The 19,575-nt window shown below is 49.5% G+C and overlaps 1 protein-coding gene across 1 annotated transcript; it reads left to right on the forward strand.

The window, feature by feature from the left end:
* The first annotated feature begins 896 nt into the window (after positions 1 to 896).
* LOC119094539 (F-box only protein 28-like) lies at positions 897 to 10,717 on the forward strand. Its single transcript, XM_037217599.1, has 7 exons — positions 897 to 966; positions 6,033 to 6,160; positions 6,578 to 6,826; positions 6,950 to 6,960; positions 7,380 to 7,636; positions 8,423 to 8,559; positions 10,625 to 10,717. The coding sequence occupies exons 2-7, from the start codon at positions 6,041 to 6,043 to the stop codon at positions 10,715 to 10,717; spliced, it is 867 nt and encodes a 288-aa protein (XP_037073494.1). The 5' UTR covers positions 897 to 966; positions 6,033 to 6,040.
* The last annotated feature ends 8,858 nt before the right edge of the window (positions 10,718 to 19,575 follow it).

Genomic DNA, 19,575 nt, shown 5'->3' on the forward strand with positions numbered 1-19,575 from the left:
AATAAAGTCGGACGCTACATAACGGGACCAGGTAGAACAGGCTGGAATGTGATCCAACGTTTGGAACCAGATGAAACTAAATGAAACTAGACGGTTTCGGATGTAATTTGACCTCTCATGGGATCGGATTGGACAGGACAGGACCGGACGGAGCCAGACGTGGCGACACGGGACCTAGTGGCATGACGGGATTGGCTCGGACAGCAAGGGGCGTGAGCAAAATGAGTGGGACCGGACAGGATTAGAACGGAGCGCGGCCGGAACGAGACCAGACCCGTCTGGTCCTGTCCGGTCCCGTATGGTTCCATCTAACCTTGTCTGATTCCATCCAGTTCAATCTGGTCCCACCCGGTTGTGTCTGGTTTTGGTGTGGTCCCATTCAGTTTCGTGCAGTCCTGTCCGGCCGCTTCTAGTGGCGCCCAGTCCCATCCGGCTCTGTCCGGCCCCGTTCATCGCGCCAGGTCCCGCGCGGCACCGTCCAGTCCCACTCCCGTGCCGCCTCGTCCGGCCTGGACCGGTCTCTTCTGATCTTGCCCGGTCTCATCTGACGTTATCACGATCCGTCCGCACCGTGCGGTCTTATCTGCTGCCGTTTTGTCCTGTCTTGTTTCTATCGGTCACGTCCGCGTTTTCACCCGAACCCGTCTGGTTTCAGTGCACCTTCATCCGGTTCGATCCGATCCTGTTCGATCCCGTTCGGTTCCGGTCGATTCTGTCCAGCTCCGCCCGATCCTGTCTGGTTTTGTCCTGTGCGGTGTCGTACGACACTACCACAGATTGGCGGTGTTTTTTTTTTGTTTTGTGACGTCATCGTACAATCAGCTGGGAACTATCTTTGCATGAGCAGCTGACTGCTGCATCGCGATTTACTGGCGTGTTGTGAGCAATGTAGGTGGTGGTGGGTGGGCGGTGGGTGGGAGTAAACAGCATTTATCGCCAATAAATGGCATATAGAGTTGAATTAAGGTGCTGGAGGTGTTTATAAATGTTTGGTGCTTTACTGGTATTGGTGTCTACAGTTTTCGTGCTGTAATTAGTTTATTAAGACCGTTTATGTTGTGGGCCCCCACGCCTGCCATACTGTCGTTACAAGAGGCCTTGGGTTGATTGCAAAGGCCTTGTCTCATTTCCATATTTTATTAGTGCTTCTATTCTCCCTTGCCAAGATGCTGAACCAGTTTCAGACACCATATTACAAAGGGGTCTTGACTTGGATAGCCCTGCATCACAGTTGTGTGGGTTCAGTAACTTGCGATGAGGGGGAATAGTGCTGTCAAAACTGTGAGTCAGTGCATGTGGTCACTCAGGTAAAGTCAGGCACAATATATGAATCTGCATTTCTTGAAATGCTTTTCATGATTTATTATATTTATATATTCATGAATAATTATATTTATTATTATATATATCTTGGCAACAGGGCAGGCAGGTCAGACAAGAACTGAAATGTGCTGGCAAATGTGTTGTCTACCAATCATACATTGTTAACTCCTTCCAACTAAGAGGTGTTGCAATAAGAATATTATGGGAATAAGCTAATAATACCTTCTCTGAAGCTGGCCATAGTAAAACATTTCAGATCCCAACTACTGCAAGATTGGGCCATAAAAGCAAATCTTCAAGGAGACTAGTTGGCTCCAACTACAAAGAGTGTAGTTGGTTCCAAGGTTGTTTTAATGTTGGAGAATCACTTCTATTTGAGGCTGATATGATAATGATGATAGTGATACATGAAAGTTATATTGGCGGTGATGCATTTTGGTACCTAGCATGCTAGCAGTTTTGACACTTCTTCATTTCATAATCACAATGGCTCATTGGCCCAATATTCCCTTTTATGTTCATATTTGACATATTAAGAGGGCCCAAGTCAACATTGGGGGCCAAGGCCCCTTAAGTGTACAAAGTGTGGTAGCGGGTAGTGGGGATGGTGGTTGGCGGATTAGATTGTGTTCAAGTAATTTCAGATGTGTCTGGGCTAATCAGATGTATGTTGCTCTTTGCTAAGTCACATTGTGTCTTAGCTTACATATAATGACTCATTTAAATATTCTGCATCAAAACTGATCATGTAAGGATTCAGTTACTGCACAACTTGCTAGTTATGAATACTGTGGCCTAGGCTACCAGCCATTGAATGCTTCTGGAGGCTGCAGGTGAAGTGATTGATCAAGGTCTGCTCAGGTATATTTATGATGGAGCTAAGGATCTTGGTATATTTTAGTATATGAATATTGAGATCGCCATCAGATTGGCTTTTGAATATTCAACATATGCAATGATAGCTTATATCTACAGAGGCATTACCACCCATGGAATGGGCTTACCAGTAATTATGTCAGTTCAGCACAGCTGTGTGATTGCAATAGATGTGTGTATTGAGAAATGAAAGGCACTTTAATGTAATGGAAATGTTTGGTATGATGCAGTGTTGTGCACATACCTGATATGAAATTTAAGGAAAGGAGTGACCAGCCTGCACTTTTTAGAATAGGTCATCTGACATCAAAAATTGGCTAGGTTTTCTGGCATAATTCAGCTTATGTGAAATTGTAAGTTATGTTTTTTCCAGATCAGAAGAATCAATGTGTGTGGCTTATTGTTGGGCTGTGCTGAGAGCAACTCCATCACCTCCACCTAATGTGTGTTTTTCATTTGTCTGGACACCTCATTTTGATTAAATGCTTTTCATGTTGTAGTTTAGTGTCTTTCATTCAAAAGTCCAGCCAATCTCATCAAATGATGCCCAAAGCAGATGATCATGGTGTGACTTTTACCTTTGTTTTGTTGTAATATTCTGGCAACAATATGTGAAGGGCAAGCCAACATTTGCCAGTGCATTTCAACATTGTTGGAGGCCACCATCACAAAATTCAACATCGCCATGAGACTGCATGTAGCATAAACCTGACATTTAACAGTAACCTGTGCTTGGTAAGTGTATCCAATGTAAGAAGCAAATGTCATAGTTAATGTATTTAATGGGTGCAATGGCTTGTGTTGTACCTGAAATGTACAGTTAGTCAGCAAGATAAATCATCTTTATGATTTATTCTGAAATAATTATCATGTAAGATGCGGGGCTATCAAATTCATTTTGACATCATAGAATGACTGCTTATGCAAGGGAGGATTTCATACTTGTGACATTTATAGAAACTGATGTTTTATGTCAAATATTGCAATATTCTGAAAGCTAGCTGTAACCCAATCCTCAGCATTGTATATGTTACAGAACATCATTGCAAAAATTATACAAAACAATTTCCTTGCAACAATATGAGCAAATGTTGAGCGCAAGGGTGATACAGAAATATGATATCAACACAACATGCAACATTTGTGTAAAAATGTGTATAACTGGGGCATGGTTTTGGGCAATCTAAGGTCCATTGAGGGCTTTTGTTGCCTTAAGCAAATGCAGCATATGTGTCAGATACTGATGCATCTTCTAAATCTGTCTAAGCTGCCCATTCCACTCTAGATGCTTTGGTGTGCCTTTCCTACCCTGGGATTAATGGATGGAAGCTAGTTATAAATTACAAGGCTGGATGACAACTATAAAAATTGTGTCATATTTAAGTTTCACATATTTATTTTGCAGGTTTTGTAATGTGAAAGCTAGCTTTTCAGGTTTAGTTGCTTAGTGTAGCCAGTGATGAAATGTTTTTATTCTCTTTATGCCAAAAAACCCTTCCTGCAAATGGTTTTAGGGAGCATGGTCACTTAGGCCATAGGTCCGTCAGGTGTTTAAGCTCTTCAGGATCAATCAAAGTAGTTTTATAAATTTTGTCACCAGCACCACTGTGCAGTATAGCTTGCCATCATGGCACTTATCACTATAATGTTTACCATCCTGCTTTTAAGCACAACTGCTTCCCGATCAGAGGTGCTGGCAATGTTACTGTGTCATCATTGCTGTGCTGGTCTTGAGGCAGCATTGCCAGCCCTACACAGCAGTGGCCGCCAGCATCGCACCTTAAGCACCTAACACAGTGCCTGGTCCTACCACTGGCCGGATTGAGGACGCCCAGCTTTGGATCGCTACCATCGCCATAGGTTCCATACATCAGGCACAGTTATGCTATGCACCTCAGCCATAGGCTGTTGCATGAAGCCCAAAGGCTGCATAACATCTGTCAGGTATATTTTATAGGTGTAAAAAGATCTCATATGTATTTTTTGTAGTAACTTGCAGCATGTTTCACAGCACAGCAGCTGCATCTTCAGGCTAGACAATATGCATGGATATGCATATTTTATATACATTAATGTGTTATGTTATAATATATATATATATATATATATATAGCTAATCAGAAATTATTGCACTCAATAGTTTTATCGCCAGTCAGCGACCATATTTCACTCCATGTTCCATCTCAACTCTGCTGAAAAGAGTTGGCGACAGCGGGATTCGATCTTAGGCCTGGACATCGCGGCGCGTACATGGGTCTACGCCTTACATGATGGTTCGAAAATGAATGCTATGGCGCACACTTTTGATCCCGGAAATCAAAAGAGAATTGTACAAGCTTCACTTCTATGCACTTTGTATGCATATATGTTTAAGATTATGAAAGCTGTGGGCCTGGAGAAGAGCATTTTACATGGGAGCGCCATGGCTAGTCGTGAAATGTGCGCCGTTGCTGCCATATTTTATACTAGGCTGTGTTGATCATGGTATTACTGGTCCCATGTCACAAGAGGCATCTTGCTTGTTTAACCTGGCATCTTGTTAATCATCACAACAAAGACTACAGTGAGGAAAACATGTGGCTTGGCATTGGTTCATCTGAAATGTTTACCTGTTAGTGTCATTATGTCAGTTAGGAAGGGAGGCAACAAGAAAAAAGTACTGTCAGTTGTTTGTAGTGAAAGGCTAGCTGATTTGCACAGCACAGAGTGTGCACTAGGTCATGTTATTATTGGCCCTACTACAAACATGAGAGGTGCCACTGTTTACCCCCAGAAGAACTTTAAGCTGCTGATAAAACAGGGTCCAACTTGACTATGTCCCGGAAACCTAAACCCCATTGGCATCCCATGTTGCCGGCTACATTTTCGTGATAGTTGTGCACCAGGAATGGCTCGAGCTGGCTGTTGGAGCATGGTAGACATCTACATAATCTGACAGTGGATTGGGAAATAGGCATGCTCTCATCAACAGTCGTGTGTTCATGTTGGCTATGCTGCAGCCTGTAATGAAAGCTACTCTCAGATCTGATGTGGCGTGGGTCGCAGACATGCTTTGTTTGTACTATGTGGCGCTCACTATGTTTCTAGTGTCCTCCGGTCGCGGGGGTGGCGGGGAGCAACACTGTTTACACCCTGCGTCGCACTGATCAGTTTCACAGCTGGCACCCAGTGTGGTGCGCCCCCCTCCCCCCTCTGTACCTGGGGCAGGGAGGATCCATAGGTGCACTTGATGTGAAATTACGTTTTGCAGACTTCTACAAATCAAACATTAAACAGTCCTGGATACATGTGCCTAAAGGATTGCACGGATCGCGCCCATTTTACCTGAGGCATTTAGAACCAAAGGCCGCACAGTGTGCATACCTGATCCTACAATCGTTGGCGTAGAATCTGTGTTAATAAGTTACAGCAACTGACGTAGACAGAGAGATATTGATAAATACCGCTGGAGATGGTAACACTCATAGTCAGCAGTGGATCTCGTGGAGATGCGGTATGACGTGCACATATAACTCACCCCACTATTTTTGTGGAGGTGTGGACACCACCACCCTTGAAAAGTGCGTCCGGCGAAACATCTGTCGAAGTTCGAGCTAATGCACTCGTGCTGATGCACATCAGGTGTTGTACACACTTACCTGATGTACAGTCAAGCAGTCATTGTTGCTGTAGGTGGACTTTTCTGATCAGCCTGCCCAGTCCACACAACGGGATTAGAGGGATAGCCATTTGCGTATGACTATGATCTCGTTTTTCACAAATGATAAGGCTAAAGCTCTTTCCATCATTTACACATGGATCTGTATTGCCTAACACGTAATGTGCGTTTACAGCAGCCGTCATGGATCTCGTCACAGCCGATCTGGGCAGAGAGCCTGCCAACATTCTGATGTTGCCTCCTGAACTCCTGGAGGCGATCATCAGCTATCTTTCATATGAGACCGCCTCCAACATCCGGCTGGTACGTCGTGGTGTAAACTAATCGCTAGCTTAGCCTAATGCATCGTCTGTACAGCTGCTTCCTTGTGAATTGTTGAAGGTGCCCACCGTGCCACATAAATAATAACGAAGCAGAAGCATAGGCGTTGCGAAACATGGATGGCAATAAAACGCAATAGAACACGCTTGGGTCTGAACCTGAAACGACTCATCAGCCGCCGTCGCGTGTGGCGTGCGGTTTGAGTTCCTGCCGTGTTTTGATGGACCGGACGGAGGCTTGTCATGGATGCTTGACCCCGGGTGGTGCCTGTGGAGTGGTTAACGTGGTGCGCTGGTGTGTGGGCTGCCGTTGGTGCTCGCACGAGCAGCCGTGTCGTCCCCAACGCGTGCCGAGAGTCGCCGGCGTGCTGTCCGTGAACCAGCTCCTGCCCGCCGCCAGGTGTGCCGCACGTTCGAGCGCGCCATCCGGCACCGGCTGAACCAGGGCTTCTCGCGCGCCGAGCGGTATGTGCAACAGGCGCTGAAGCTGTTCCGCGCCCAGCTGCCGCGCCGCGAGTCGGAGCGGCGCGAGCACCCGCTCTCGCGGCGCGTGGAGCACCTGGCCGCCGTCGAGACTCGCCTCGGCTTGCTCAGCATGACCTACCGCCGCTACATGGAGATGGACGCGTGCTGCTTCATTCCGGGCAAGGTGGGTTGGCCGACGCCGCCGGGGCCGACCGGTCCGGTCGCTGGGGCAGCTGACGCGGGGGAGATCTACGGAGGGGGATGCTTGCGCGGCCTGAGATGTAGCGTTATGCCTGCTGCTTAGCAGATCAACGACTGGTCGGAGTGCGCGGAAGTGAATTCTGTTAGCCTTTTGAGGGCACCTGCAGGGGCTGGTGAATGATGATGGGTAACACAACCCTAGACAGTGGAACTAAAAAAGTTGGGACACAAAGATGCGTTTTGAATTGTTTCACTAAGGCCATACATCTACGGCGACAGAACGATCAAATATATATGAAAAAAATGATGGGCCTTAAAGGCGAGACGCAGTGGACGTGGGCAAAATATTCGGGACCGATGAAGAACGATGTCTAGTCAGCCCGTGCTGGAGCGATGCCCGTTGTTTGGTGCCGGTGCCGGCCGCCCGTCTGTGCTCACCCTTACTGGCCAGGAATGGTCCGGAGTGGGACCGTCCTAAGGTCCCAGACTCCCATGCCCTGCGTCTTCCGCCCTGCGCAAAGCCCTGCGTTGCGGAGTTTCGGAGCTGGCGTCTCACCCCCTCCCGCCTCTCTCCGCGCGGTGCTGGACGAAGTGTTCCGGGTGGTGCGCTACCTGAAGGAGGCGCCCTCGGTGGAGCGCTCGTCCTTCACCGTGCTGCAGGAGCTGCGCGACATCTCCTCCATGGCCATGGAGCACTTCGAGGAACACATCGTGCCCGGCCTGAAGCGGAACGAGGCCCGGCCGCGGCCGCTCTCGCTGCTCAGCCTGTTCTCCGGCGGTGCCAGCAGCGCCGGTACGTCGCAGTCAGGCCTGCCGGGCCGGTCGCTGCCCTGCCGTCTGGGCTTGCAGAGCACCGAGCGAGGCCTGGCTGGGCAGCCGCGCAGACCACGCATAACTTCTTAAAGCAAGAAATCCGAGCGGGATCGTGCAGCATGGCCCTGGCAGCTGCGGACTGGACACTCACGTCGGCGTCGTTTTTGTATGTTGTGAATGTCGCGCCACGTTTGCCTTGCAGTAATCCCCGGCCCACGCTGTCGCTGCTTCAATTCCTGTATTCCGCTACCTGCTCCGGACTTTTTCTTGCCGCTCATAATAGTGTTTGTGCGACCTGCTGACCTCGACGCTCTGCGGACGGCGGCGGCGGGTGGCGGCGCGCCGTCGGGCCCGGCCCGGCTCGTGTCTATGTGACCTGCTGACCTCGACCCTCTGCGGCGGCGGCGGGGGGTGCGGCGCGCCGTCGGGCCCGGCCCGGCTCGTGTCTGTGTGACCTGCTGACCTCGACCCTAAGCAGATGGCGGCGCGTCGTCGGTGACACCTGGCCCAGTCCGTGTGTGAGCGACCTGCTGACCTCGTCCCTCTGCAGCGGCGGGCGTCGTCGGTGACACCTGGCCCAGTCTGTGTGTGAGCGACCTGCTGACCTCGTCCCTCTGCAGACGGCGGCGCGTCGTCGGATAACACCTGGCCCAGTCTGTGTGTGAGCGACCTGCTGACCTCGTCCCTCTGCAGACGGCGGCGCGTCGTCGGGTGACACTTGGCCCAGTCTGTGTGTGAGCGACCTGCTGACCTCGTCCCTCTGCAGACGGCGGCGCTCCGTCGGGTGATACCTGGCCCAGCTCGTGCCTGGGCAGCCTGCTCTCCTCGCAGCGCGCCGCCATCGAGGCTCGCAACAAGAGCATCAACGTGGTGGAGCACTCTGTGGCCAAGCTCAGCCAGCAGGTGCGTGCTGTGATCTGGGCGGAAGGGGGAGGGGACCACTGGATGACGTGGTCAGTGCTGTATGGTCAGCTCGCGTCATGGCACAGTATGGGCACCCCACGTCGTGATACTGTGGCGGCAGCTCACGTCATTATCCTGCGTCGACAATTCATGTCATGGCACACTATGCTCAGCTCATGTCATGGTATGTTATGGTATGCTGAGCATTCCAAATTTTTTTTCTTGTAGGGTGTGCAAGGATATAAAATAAAGTTGCATTCTACCCGAATCCCGGCTCTCCGGCGGTCCTCACTCGCCATTCGTTGGCGCTCAGCAGATGCCCTTTGACCCCAAACCCAGACATCTGACCTGTCCGGGCCATTTGTAAAGCCTGAGGCGCTTCGATGCCGGGTTGACTGTCGCATTGTTCGATGCCGATTGGCTGATTTTGAGCAAGGGAATGGGCAACAGACAGTGAGCCTCAAGCCGCGGTGTAGTATCATGAAAACATATTGGCATCGCTGTCACCCAAGGGGTAAATATGACAGCACTGGGTCAGTTCATGTCATGGTACTGTATGGTCAGCTCATGTCATGGTTCTGTGTGGTCAGCTCGCGTCATGGTACTGTATGGTCAGCTCACGTCATGGCTCTGTATGGTCAGCTCGCGTCATGGTTCTGTATGGCCAGCTCAGGTCATGGTTCTGTATGGTCAGTTCACGTCATGGTACTGTATTGTCAGTTCACGTCATGGCACTGTATGGTCAGTTCACGTCATGGTACTGCATGATCAGTTCACGTCATGGTACGGTATGGCCAGCTCAGGTCATGGTTCTGTATGTCCAGCTCAGGTCATGGTTCTGTATGGTCAGTTCACGTCATGGTACTGTATGGTCAGTTAACGTCATGGTACTGTACGGTCAGTTCACGTCATGGTACTGTGTGGTCAGTTCACGTCATGGTTCTGTATGGTCAATTAACGTCATGGTACTGTATGACCAGTTCACGTTATGGTACTGTATGGTCAGCTCACGTCATGACACTGTATGGTCAGCTCACGTCATGGTACTGTATGGTCAGCTCACGCCATGGTATTGTATGGTTAGCTCACGTCATGACGCTGTATGGTCAGCTCACGTCGCACAGGTCAAATTGAGGAGATGGTTGGGCGTTGTTGTGCTGGATAGCAGCAGGAGAAGCATTGAACGGCGACGGGCACAGAGTGCATCGCATTGTCTTCTCCTCGGGGGGCCCGCTTCCTCTAGTTGTCCGGCATCGGGCAAGCCTGTAGTGATGTGGCGTAGCTTTTTGTCTCGCCGGGGAAAAACAGTTACCGTTATACTGGCTGGCATGCACACGATTGACGTTTACATGATAAATTCTTGAATTGATGGACATGTGTAACAGTTTACACACAGTTAAGCACGATGTATACTGCGTAAAAAGGACAGTTATACTGTGGTCCAGTCCGTTATGATTGGCGTCGTGTTCCGTATGATTCACCTTCGTAGACATTGTTTCGTAGATAAAGTAGCGGACGTTCTTTTGGGCATTCAGCGATGCATCCTCGGTCAGTGCAGCCCGTCTTCGCACTAAAAGTAAAGACGTCAATCCAAGGTTGCGGTTTGCAGATTCAAACGCAGATGTGCTCACGGGTGGACGTAGACTCAGCACACGCGTGGTAATTAGTACAAGGTCTTCTCGATAGGTGGCGCTCTGGCAGGCTACGGGCTTGACTCAGGCTCTGGCTTGCAGTGACGCTATAGAGGCAACCGGAGAGTGGTGGGCTGGAATACGGTGCGTTTAGGTTCACCTGAACAAACGGGCCCTTTCCGCGCCTGGCTGCCAGACCCGAGTTGCAGCAGGTCCGTCCTGTCTAGTGTCTCGCTCCCGAGACCCAGAAGCGAACGAAAACACGCTCGTGTGTGGTGACTGGTTAGAGAGCATGTATCAGCGTCAGTCGCTGACCCAGCTGCGGTATGTGACGTCATCAGTACGTCTTCTCGCCAGGTGTCGGCCCCAGCGGTCCCGCTCCAGCACTCAGGGCCAGTCGCTGACCGGCTGCGGCAGCAGAACTGAACGACCAGGCTGAGAAGCTCTCTGCCCAGGATCTGCTAATCGCCGACCTGGCCTCCAAGCTGGCGCGGCTGGAGAACGGGCTGCGCGGCGCACACCCGTGACGACGCGACCCGGACGACGCCAAGCCCGCAAGCGTCCGGCGCGCGGCCCGGCCGGGCCCGCGCTGCCCCGCCCCACCCGCCGCCAAGCGCGTCAAGAAGACGTAGCCGTGTCAGTCACGGCTCAGAACCTCAGAAACCCGGCGCACGGAACCCCGCGTGCGGGTGACACTCGGTTCTGCTGTACCGGCTGTGTTGTGCCGTTGGTGGTGGATCGGGGGATTGCTATCCATCGGGCTGCCTGACCGGGGAAGGGGAATAGTGCGGGGCTGTTCAGTCGGGTGTGGCAGCTGTGTGCTGGCTCTGGTGACGGATGTGGACTGACGGTCCACCGTGTGGCTGGAGAGTAGCGCGGGTCACGCTCGGTCCACGGTCGTTAAGTGGCGCCGCTGTCCACTGCCCCGCCGCGGCAGTGTGGAACTGCCCGTCCGCTGCCCCGCCGCGGCAGGTGGAACTGCCGTCCGCTGCCCCGCCGCGGCAGGTGGAACTGCATGTCCGCTGCCCCGCCGCTGCAGGTGGAACTGCTGTCCGCTGCCCGTCGCTGGCCCGGCTTGGCAGGTTCACGCGAATCCGCGATGCTACGAATTAATAACTGCGTGATTGTATTCTGGTGGTAATTCTACGCGTGGAGGTTGTTTTCAGCAAGGCTCACGTGCCAACGGGTCGCTGTCTCAAACTGGATGCATTCTACCTGCCTTCGAGATGCAACAGGTAGAGATTGAGGAAATGTGGCGTGGAATCGTGATATTTGTTGCTGCTGGCCCTCACGGACCAGTATGCACAAGCGTATTGCCAGCCTCTTTATACAGCCGTTTGTGAGCTAACCATTGTCCTGACATATGTAGTATACATTACTGTTCGCCGTGTGTATACTCCCACACATGATTGTGTCCTACTATGTGCGGATAGTCGGACGCCGCTTGGATGTTGCATAAATAAGGTACGATTAGCTGCTTATGGATCCGTGAGGAAATAGATGGTACTTCTCTCAGTAGAGGTGTGTTGTGAAAACGGTCTTCGTTTCATGGATATTGGTATTCAAAGCTCCAGGTTGATACGCCCCGGTATTTCGTGCGTCGGTTGGTCGAATTTGGCTGCCATTTGCAGCCAATTTCGTACAACATGGTGGTTCTAAACAGAGCAATCCTCTGGGATTTACGACGATGTACGACTTGGGCAATCCGGTCTCAAGACTATTCGAGAAAATCATTTTGGTGCTCACTTAACCACGCAAACGTGGGGGTAGCTGCTGTTTGTGAGTTCTCCTAGCTATGGCACTGAGTAAACAACATAGTCAGCTTTGTATTCACTGCAATTCGGAATACGAGAATATTTCAACGGTCAAATTTCAAACTGTTGGACTTTTTGATCCATCAAATCTTGAGTGGACTGTTTTTTGTCAGTTCATTGCTCGTGGTCCTGAGCCTGCATGCCAAAGGTTGCAGGTTTGCATTCGTCCGGAATAAAAAAGCACGTTGAAGCGGCAAAATTTAGAAATGGTGAAGTGGGCACACCGCAGTCCAGTCCCAAAACTCGTTTGACGCTCATGCAATTGGCACGCCGCACACCGTATACGGTTTCTGTCAATTTTGCTGCGTCCCGTCTCAGCCGCGCCTCTCGTACAGTCCCGCGTTGTGTCGTCTAACGTGGGTCTCTCAGGCTGAATCGCACGCGCTTATGAAATCGTTTTCGGCAGACCATGGCGACCACCTTGGATTTACTGCTACATGTGCTTACATAGGATTTGAGGGAAGCTAATGCGAGGCCTCTTGCCCATGACAGTGCAGGACTACACGCCAGCGGGTAGATTATTATTTCCATGTATGTACAAATTTAGTATATGCATTCCAGATGGTTTACATGGGTGGTGTTTGGTTCAGTGCACCTAGTAAGCATATTTTATTGTTCACACCCTGAACACACCATCCAACTTGGATTGTACATCTGTGCAGATAGCAACAGTGCGAAATTCACATTCAGCAGAAATCGATAACTCCTTCGATTTTAACAAAATTTGTACCAAAGGTAGCCCAAGATGCGCACACACCTTACGTAAACGCCTTTTGTGACGCATCGAGCAGTTTCGGCAGGGCGCAGCGGCCAGAACGTGAACATTAGCAAAGGCGCACGTGCGGCTGGTCCAACCCGGGGATTCACATAAAAACAACGGGAGATACGCTGTGATTAAGATAGGCCGTCGTGAGCTCACGGAATTGATTTGATGATATCATGTTTGCGCGGCATTGACATGAATACAATACGCTACGAACTCATTGAAATAAGGGCCAGTTTCTAAACGACAACCATCATTTTTGTCCCGTGAATACGCCACTTCTGCACTACATGTGAGATGGCGGACTACATAACCCATGACGTGCAGTCTGACAGCATTACAAACCGGGAAGTGCGCTGAGACAATCAGCATGTTTTCTGTTTATTTTAGCATTATAGCTGAATACTACGTTGCTCTTTCCCTATCAACTTGACCAAGCCTTAAATATTTACGAAATCGACATTACTTGTCATTACGAGCTATATCATCTGGAAGGAAACGGTTGTGGCTTTCATTCTTGTGTGCCATTTGCACACTGGGTTGGATCGAAACAGGGTCGAAACATCTTAATTGGTAAGGCGAACCAGTCCTTGTCAGGGTGCGTTCAGCAATGTCCTGAATCAGCCGTTGACTATACAATGCTTTCAAGCACGAGCTTTGAGCATGCCTGTGCGTAATTTGAGGTCACGATAATGCCACGATAAATGTCACGATAAATGAGACCGACGTCGCGATTTCCATGGGCCGGCAGCTTTATGGCACACATCGCAACTGCAGGGCAAGTCTCATCGAATGGTGCGGGCTTGGGCACGATCGGAGTTATCAGCTCTGAGATATGAGTTCTCTGCAGGCAAGAATTTTGGAGTTCGTGAAATTTGATGACTTTTGATGTGACGAGGGGTCACCAAATTATCAACCTCAACAGCGAATCGGGTGTGACGCATCCAAAAGTAAAAGCTTCGTAGCGATCGGTCAGTTACGTTCCGAGAGCTGAGTTGTCTGCTTTTGTACGTGACATTTTTTCATTCGCGTTTTTGAGGTGCTTCACTCTGGCTCAGGTTTCGATATTGCCGCGCCATTGCTCATCTCATTCACTGAATCGGTTGGTGAAGGTTTCGAAGCGATCGAAAGAGCGGTTTTGGAGAACGAGCGTGTCTGCTTGACGGGGTGGTTTTTAGTCCCTGCCAGCGGCTTCACCTCCAGAGGTCATAACATGTCAGCCGTTAAATGTGGACAAACATAATGCATATTGTACACACGACTACATATTACTCAGCTATCATGCAACCCCCAGCAAAAACTGAAAATAGTCAAAACCTGAACGGATCGAAAGGTATTTCTGATTTTATTATAAACTTATCACTTTTCGCATAATGAACTATTTCACATCGACTTAAGCACGAGACCTAACGACCAGGAACATTCTGAACACTACAAGTATGGAATATCCCCGGCTTCAAGAGTATCTCTCGGAATTGTACGGAAATAAAAAAAACTCTGAACTCTGGACGCCACCTGAATTCTAGACGTCACCTCATTCCAGATTGATATTCTTCGCGTGCCAATGTAACGCATGATGAGGGTTAAGGAGAGTAACCTAACCTACTGAAGCCGATATAAGCCTGTTTTGGCTGAACGTACGCGCAATTTGAATCGAAGCTTTTAGGCAAAAGATAAGGCGGCTGACCTGGAGTTCAGGTCATGTGAAGTCATGTGATGAGCTTCCACAAGCGAGTATAAGTGACATGTTTTCAGATAGCAAATGCGATGCCGAATGAAATGGTGTCATATGCTCGATCGAATGCAACCCAGTTTGCAAGATAAGGTTAGAAATGTCTGAAAATAATAAGCTTCCGGCGAAATGCAGCATTTCTTGTCCGCTTCAACACGAAGTCCAACGACTTGAAAATTCGGACCCCTTTTCCTTTTTAACGCTTCAAGTGTAGACTATATGAGACAGGAGACCATTGCTCGGCTGCTCACGAAACATCGAAAACTGTGGTGTCTACACGTGACTGCGTACCGGATCTTTTCTCGTCATGCACAAATATAACGTGTGATGAGGGATAAGCAGAGCAACCTAACATGTTGAAACCGATCTAAAACCGGTTCGAATGAATTTGCACAATAATTCAGACAAATCTTTCAGGTGAAAATAAGGGGCCGAGCCGGCGTTCCGTTCGTGGGAGATCACGTGATAAAGTAAAACAAGCAAGCATAGGTGACACATTCCCAGATAACGAATGCAATGCAGGGTAAACTGGTGCCAGTTGCTTGGTGACATTAGGCCTAGTTCAAAGATAAACTCATAAATGTCCGGAAATGATCAGTTTCTAGCGTAATGTGTATTATACATACAAATAAAAATATGTATACACAAAAATGTATATACAAATAAAAAGTAATAATAATCTACGACATGAAAAAATCCGATCCCTTTGATTTCTTTAAAAAAACCACACATGTATTGAGTAACTCAGAAAAGGGGCATTTCTGGGCTCTCACGGGGCATCAAAAGCTGTGAACTATAGACGTCTGCGAGGGCCTGCGTTCGCTGCTGCTGCTGGTGTTCGTCACGCACCAGACGCGCATGGTGCGCCGCTTCAATAGAACTGCTGGCATCACCATCAGCACAGCGGGGATGAAGGTGGCGGTGGAGGTGCTGGTATGGGGGAAGTTCGCTTTCTGGTGCCTGGCCGTGCAGCGTGCCGTCAGCCGCTTCCACGCCAGCCCCATGATTCTTAAATGCTGTGACCTGAACGCGCCAAACCTGCACTGCAACGGTGGGGTTGGTGCTTGCCGTGTGATATCCATGCGAGTAGTGCTCAAGAACCGGGGTGAGATCCGTGGCGTGCGGCTGCAGTGGTTGGCGCCGATATCCGTAAAGTATGTGTGTCGACGCCAGGTTACGACTTTCAGTGATGTGGACAGCATGATGGTTAGAGGGTATGTTCCACATTTGAAGATATGGAAGCAAGCTTGAAATATGATTAAATGAGATCACTTATAACTGTAAGAGTACTTTTGATGGAAAAGACTGCCCTACACAACACAATTTCTCCACTTAATAAATATGCTCCTCAATACGTAATTGTTTGAATGTATCATGGAACGTTTGTATGACGTTGAGGTAATGCCAAATTAGCCGTGCGAAAATTGCCACTTACCTGTAATGCTTCAAACTCACTGAAAGATGGCAGCACCGGTTCAAAATGTGCGCTAGGCCAACAATCGCAATGCACTCCTGTTTTCGCCGTTTCTCGTGGTATTCTTGTTTATCTTTCCGTTAGTTTAAGATATTAACTTGCCTTTACATGCTCGGCCTTGGCGTTGTTCAAGTCCTTCAATTATAAGTCCTACTTCCGTCAAGTAAAGAAACCGCCTCCGCCCTCGTATATTAGGCGGCACAAAACGTTCTTCGTAATTGGAGGTTGCACATCCTGTTCAGCATTATTTGAGAGCCAATCGACGTCCACTATATTTGGAAATCACGCTCACGTGTGCGTCAGATTCGAACGACTGGATAATATTTTTTTCTGGCCTTGACGCTGCCTGGCCTGTGGAGTGACAAGCTTTGAATGACGTTGCTCCGGCTTTATGCATGCCTGAGTGATATCGAAATAGTTTGCGCTAAATAGTCTGCACGCGCGGACGCGTAGCTCAGGACTATAGGGAGTTTTAGATCTTAAGAAGAACAGAACTGTGAACTGCACCGAATGATCCTTAAAATGGCTATTTCAGTTCAAAACCGCGTACAAATGTGGAACACTCCCTTCCAGCTGGCAACTCTGGATGGGCGGAGACGATCGATACGCTGTTTCGTTCCGGTGTGCGCTTTCTGAGAAATGAGGGGACGTCATTGTTTGAATCTGACTGACACCGCCTAATGTTCGGGCCGAGAGAAGGGGGAGGGGCAAGGAGTCACTTCCAGTTCGCCACTCCCGAGTGGTACGATGGTGTGGCATCGCTGTCAGGGTCCCCTAACCCGGCCAGAGAGGAACACGACTGGCGGAAACGATGTCCACTGATGGAGTTGACCTGGGATCTGTCATTTGTACGGATTTTGGGAAGTTGTGAAGATTGATATTTCTAAGCTGATACGAAGACTGTGATGTTATTAAAGAGATCACGGATCTGGGCTGTGGATTACGCGCCGAGCATTGCATAAGGTGCGTGCATGTGCGCGAAGTCGTTTGGCATGGCAGGGGACAGTCACTCTTCTCTCAACAACATGTGGTATGCTATAAAGCACGTGACCAAATCCCAGTGCGGCATTCGTCCATCAACACCATTTAGTGATGGCTCCTATCGAGTAAGGAGCACGTGAAGGAAACTGTTTATATCTAAAAGGTGATGTGTGGTGATTGAAACCGGCTGTTATAGAAACGTAGTATATTTTTCCACTGATGTAAACCGATTGGTGTGTATTGCTTGCACTGATCAAATGAGAAAGATGCTATATGTACGTTATACATACTTTTAGTTCCCGTGCTCGAGAATCCGAGACAGCTCATCCTCTTTTTTGTACTTGCATGCCTGCGCTTGCATATTTGAATTTATGAGTACTTTTCAAAAAAGCAAGTTGGTTTTAGCGCAAGAAATATTGAGGAATTCAACTTTCCAAGACGCTATGTCGCTAGACACAACGTGGCAAATCATGACCATAAACCAAACCAAAATCAAAATATAATCTGAGCATTGGGTTTCCCTGCGAGGACAGGCCTCCCTGCTACCACTGAGGGGAGGGGGTTAAGTTGATCATATTTAGCGTTAGGATTTCAAGTGCCGGTGGTGCCTGTATGGGCGAGACAGTTATCTGTGGTGCGGCCCTAGAGCGACATCTGTGATCTTCGCCGCTGAGGCATTGAACACCTTAATAGAGTAGGCGTAGTATCATCGCAGACCCGTCTACGATCAATATCGAACTTGCTTAGTTCGTAGTACGACTGCTTAACATATTTGCAGTTGTGACTTCATTTGGACGAATCCTTTATCTGCTACCATGGGTCACTGCTACTTTAGACGTAACCATCACTGGGGTCGGTGAGGACTGGACTCCAGAACTTCTGTCATGCTAGATCATTTTGTGTTTTGATCATTTGAAATGGTACCAGAACAGAATAACGCATGGTTAAGTTCCACTGACTAATGTCTAGTTCTTCCTTAGGCCTCTCCACAAGTTCCCGGGCAAAAAATCTAAAGGAAAAAATTTGAACGGCAAAAAGTCCAATCGGAAAGGTATCATATCTTTTTTTACTATTAAGGATCACGATCTGGCTCCTGACATGAGAGGTAGATAAAGCCATGGGCACGGGGGAGACAGATGAGACTGCGTGGAACTGCATGAAACTGGATGGGACTGGATGGAAGCGGACGGAAGCGGTTTTGGGAGCAGAAAGTAGGAACATGACGGTCATCCCAAGCCTTCCCCGTCGGAGGCCCATTTTTCGCCAACACAGCAAGGAACCGCGTTAATATCCTTGTAAATTTCACTCTGTACTGCTCTCGAGCGTTCACCTCCCTTGCAAACCTTATAAGCGGGCAAAAACGCATCCGATTGCGCCATCGTCGCTACTTACACAGCTGGCGACACAACGTCGCTTTGTTTGACGCACGGCGAGGCTGTCGGCTGGGCTGGCCTGCTGTGGACCGTACTGCGTCCTCGCAGGCCAGTCTGGCCCTGCCCTCGGCCGGGCTTAGCTGGTGCGCGGCACGCTTTTGGAACGTTGGCGGACGGCTAACGGCGCACAGGAGGGTGGTCCGGAAATATCCCGGCTGACGACGGAAACCGAGGGGCTGCAGAGCGGGGTGGCCGGCCAGTGTCGACGGGTCCTGCCGGCGGCAGCGCCAGAACAGAGCTGACGGCGGCAGTGGCGTCCACAGCCGATCGTCATGACCACAGGTGGGCTGGGGTTCGCACCTCGCGCCGCGGCCGCCTCCGACATCGGGGACGCAGCGCGGCGGCCGGTTGGGTTCGCTGATCTGTGCGGCTGGTGGGCGTGGCCTGTCGCGGTCTGGTCTGGTCTGGTCTGGTCTGGTCTGCTGGCCTGTTGAGGGGATTGCCCTGGGCGTGGTCTGATGAGATTTATTGTTTCATTCACTGGTCTGTTCACATGTGCAGGGGTGGAGAGATCTGAAGTGGTTTCTTCTCACCTATTGTTCACCTCAGCACTGAGGCCGATCGAGTCCGGACACCAGAAACATTCGGGATCGGACAGGCTTTTTACGCTTTAATTTATCTTCCGCTGAAAAGCGTCAGCGCCTTCGTTAAAGAATCAGAGCCTCCGTCAGGCCTTCATTAACTTTCCTTTCTTTTTGTGTTTTTCACTTATTGTTTCGTCAGACGCGTACAATTTGATCCGCAATACTAGTTTTCTCGGAATCCTTCTGAATAGCTCAGAATTTCTTTTTGAAGTAGGCGGTCCTACGGGAGAAATCCCATCTGACTCCCTGGTCACCACTATGAAAGCAATACATTTAATGTGCTTTGCTCTTTCCAACGCGTGTGCTCTATACTGTTTGCAACACACTAACATGCCAACATGTTTGTGTAATAAAACTTACGAAAGCTTGATACACTTTATTTAGACAAAAAGATATGCGATCATGTAGCTGTTATCCCACGAATTCAACAAACGTTATACTATGGCTTTGATTTCTCTCCTGTTGCGTTCACCATAGTGGCCCTTTTCGAGGCGCACTTTGGCTTTGCGGGTAGGAGTATCACATGATCAATGTCACGCACTGGTTCAAACTTGAACCAATGCACTTTTCGGTAACGGGCCCTTGCGTACCGGACAAATCACAA

The sequence above is a fragment of the Pollicipes pollicipes genome, unplaced genomic scaffold (assembly GCF_011947565.3).
Source record: "Pollicipes pollicipes isolate AB1234 unplaced genomic scaffold, Ppol_2.1 Scaffold_4002;HRSCAF=4701_pilon_pilon_pilon, whole genome shotgun sequence".
NCBI classification, from domain to species: domain Eukaryota; kingdom Metazoa; phylum Arthropoda; class Thecostraca; order Pollicipedomorpha; family Pollicipedidae; genus Pollicipes; species Pollicipes pollicipes.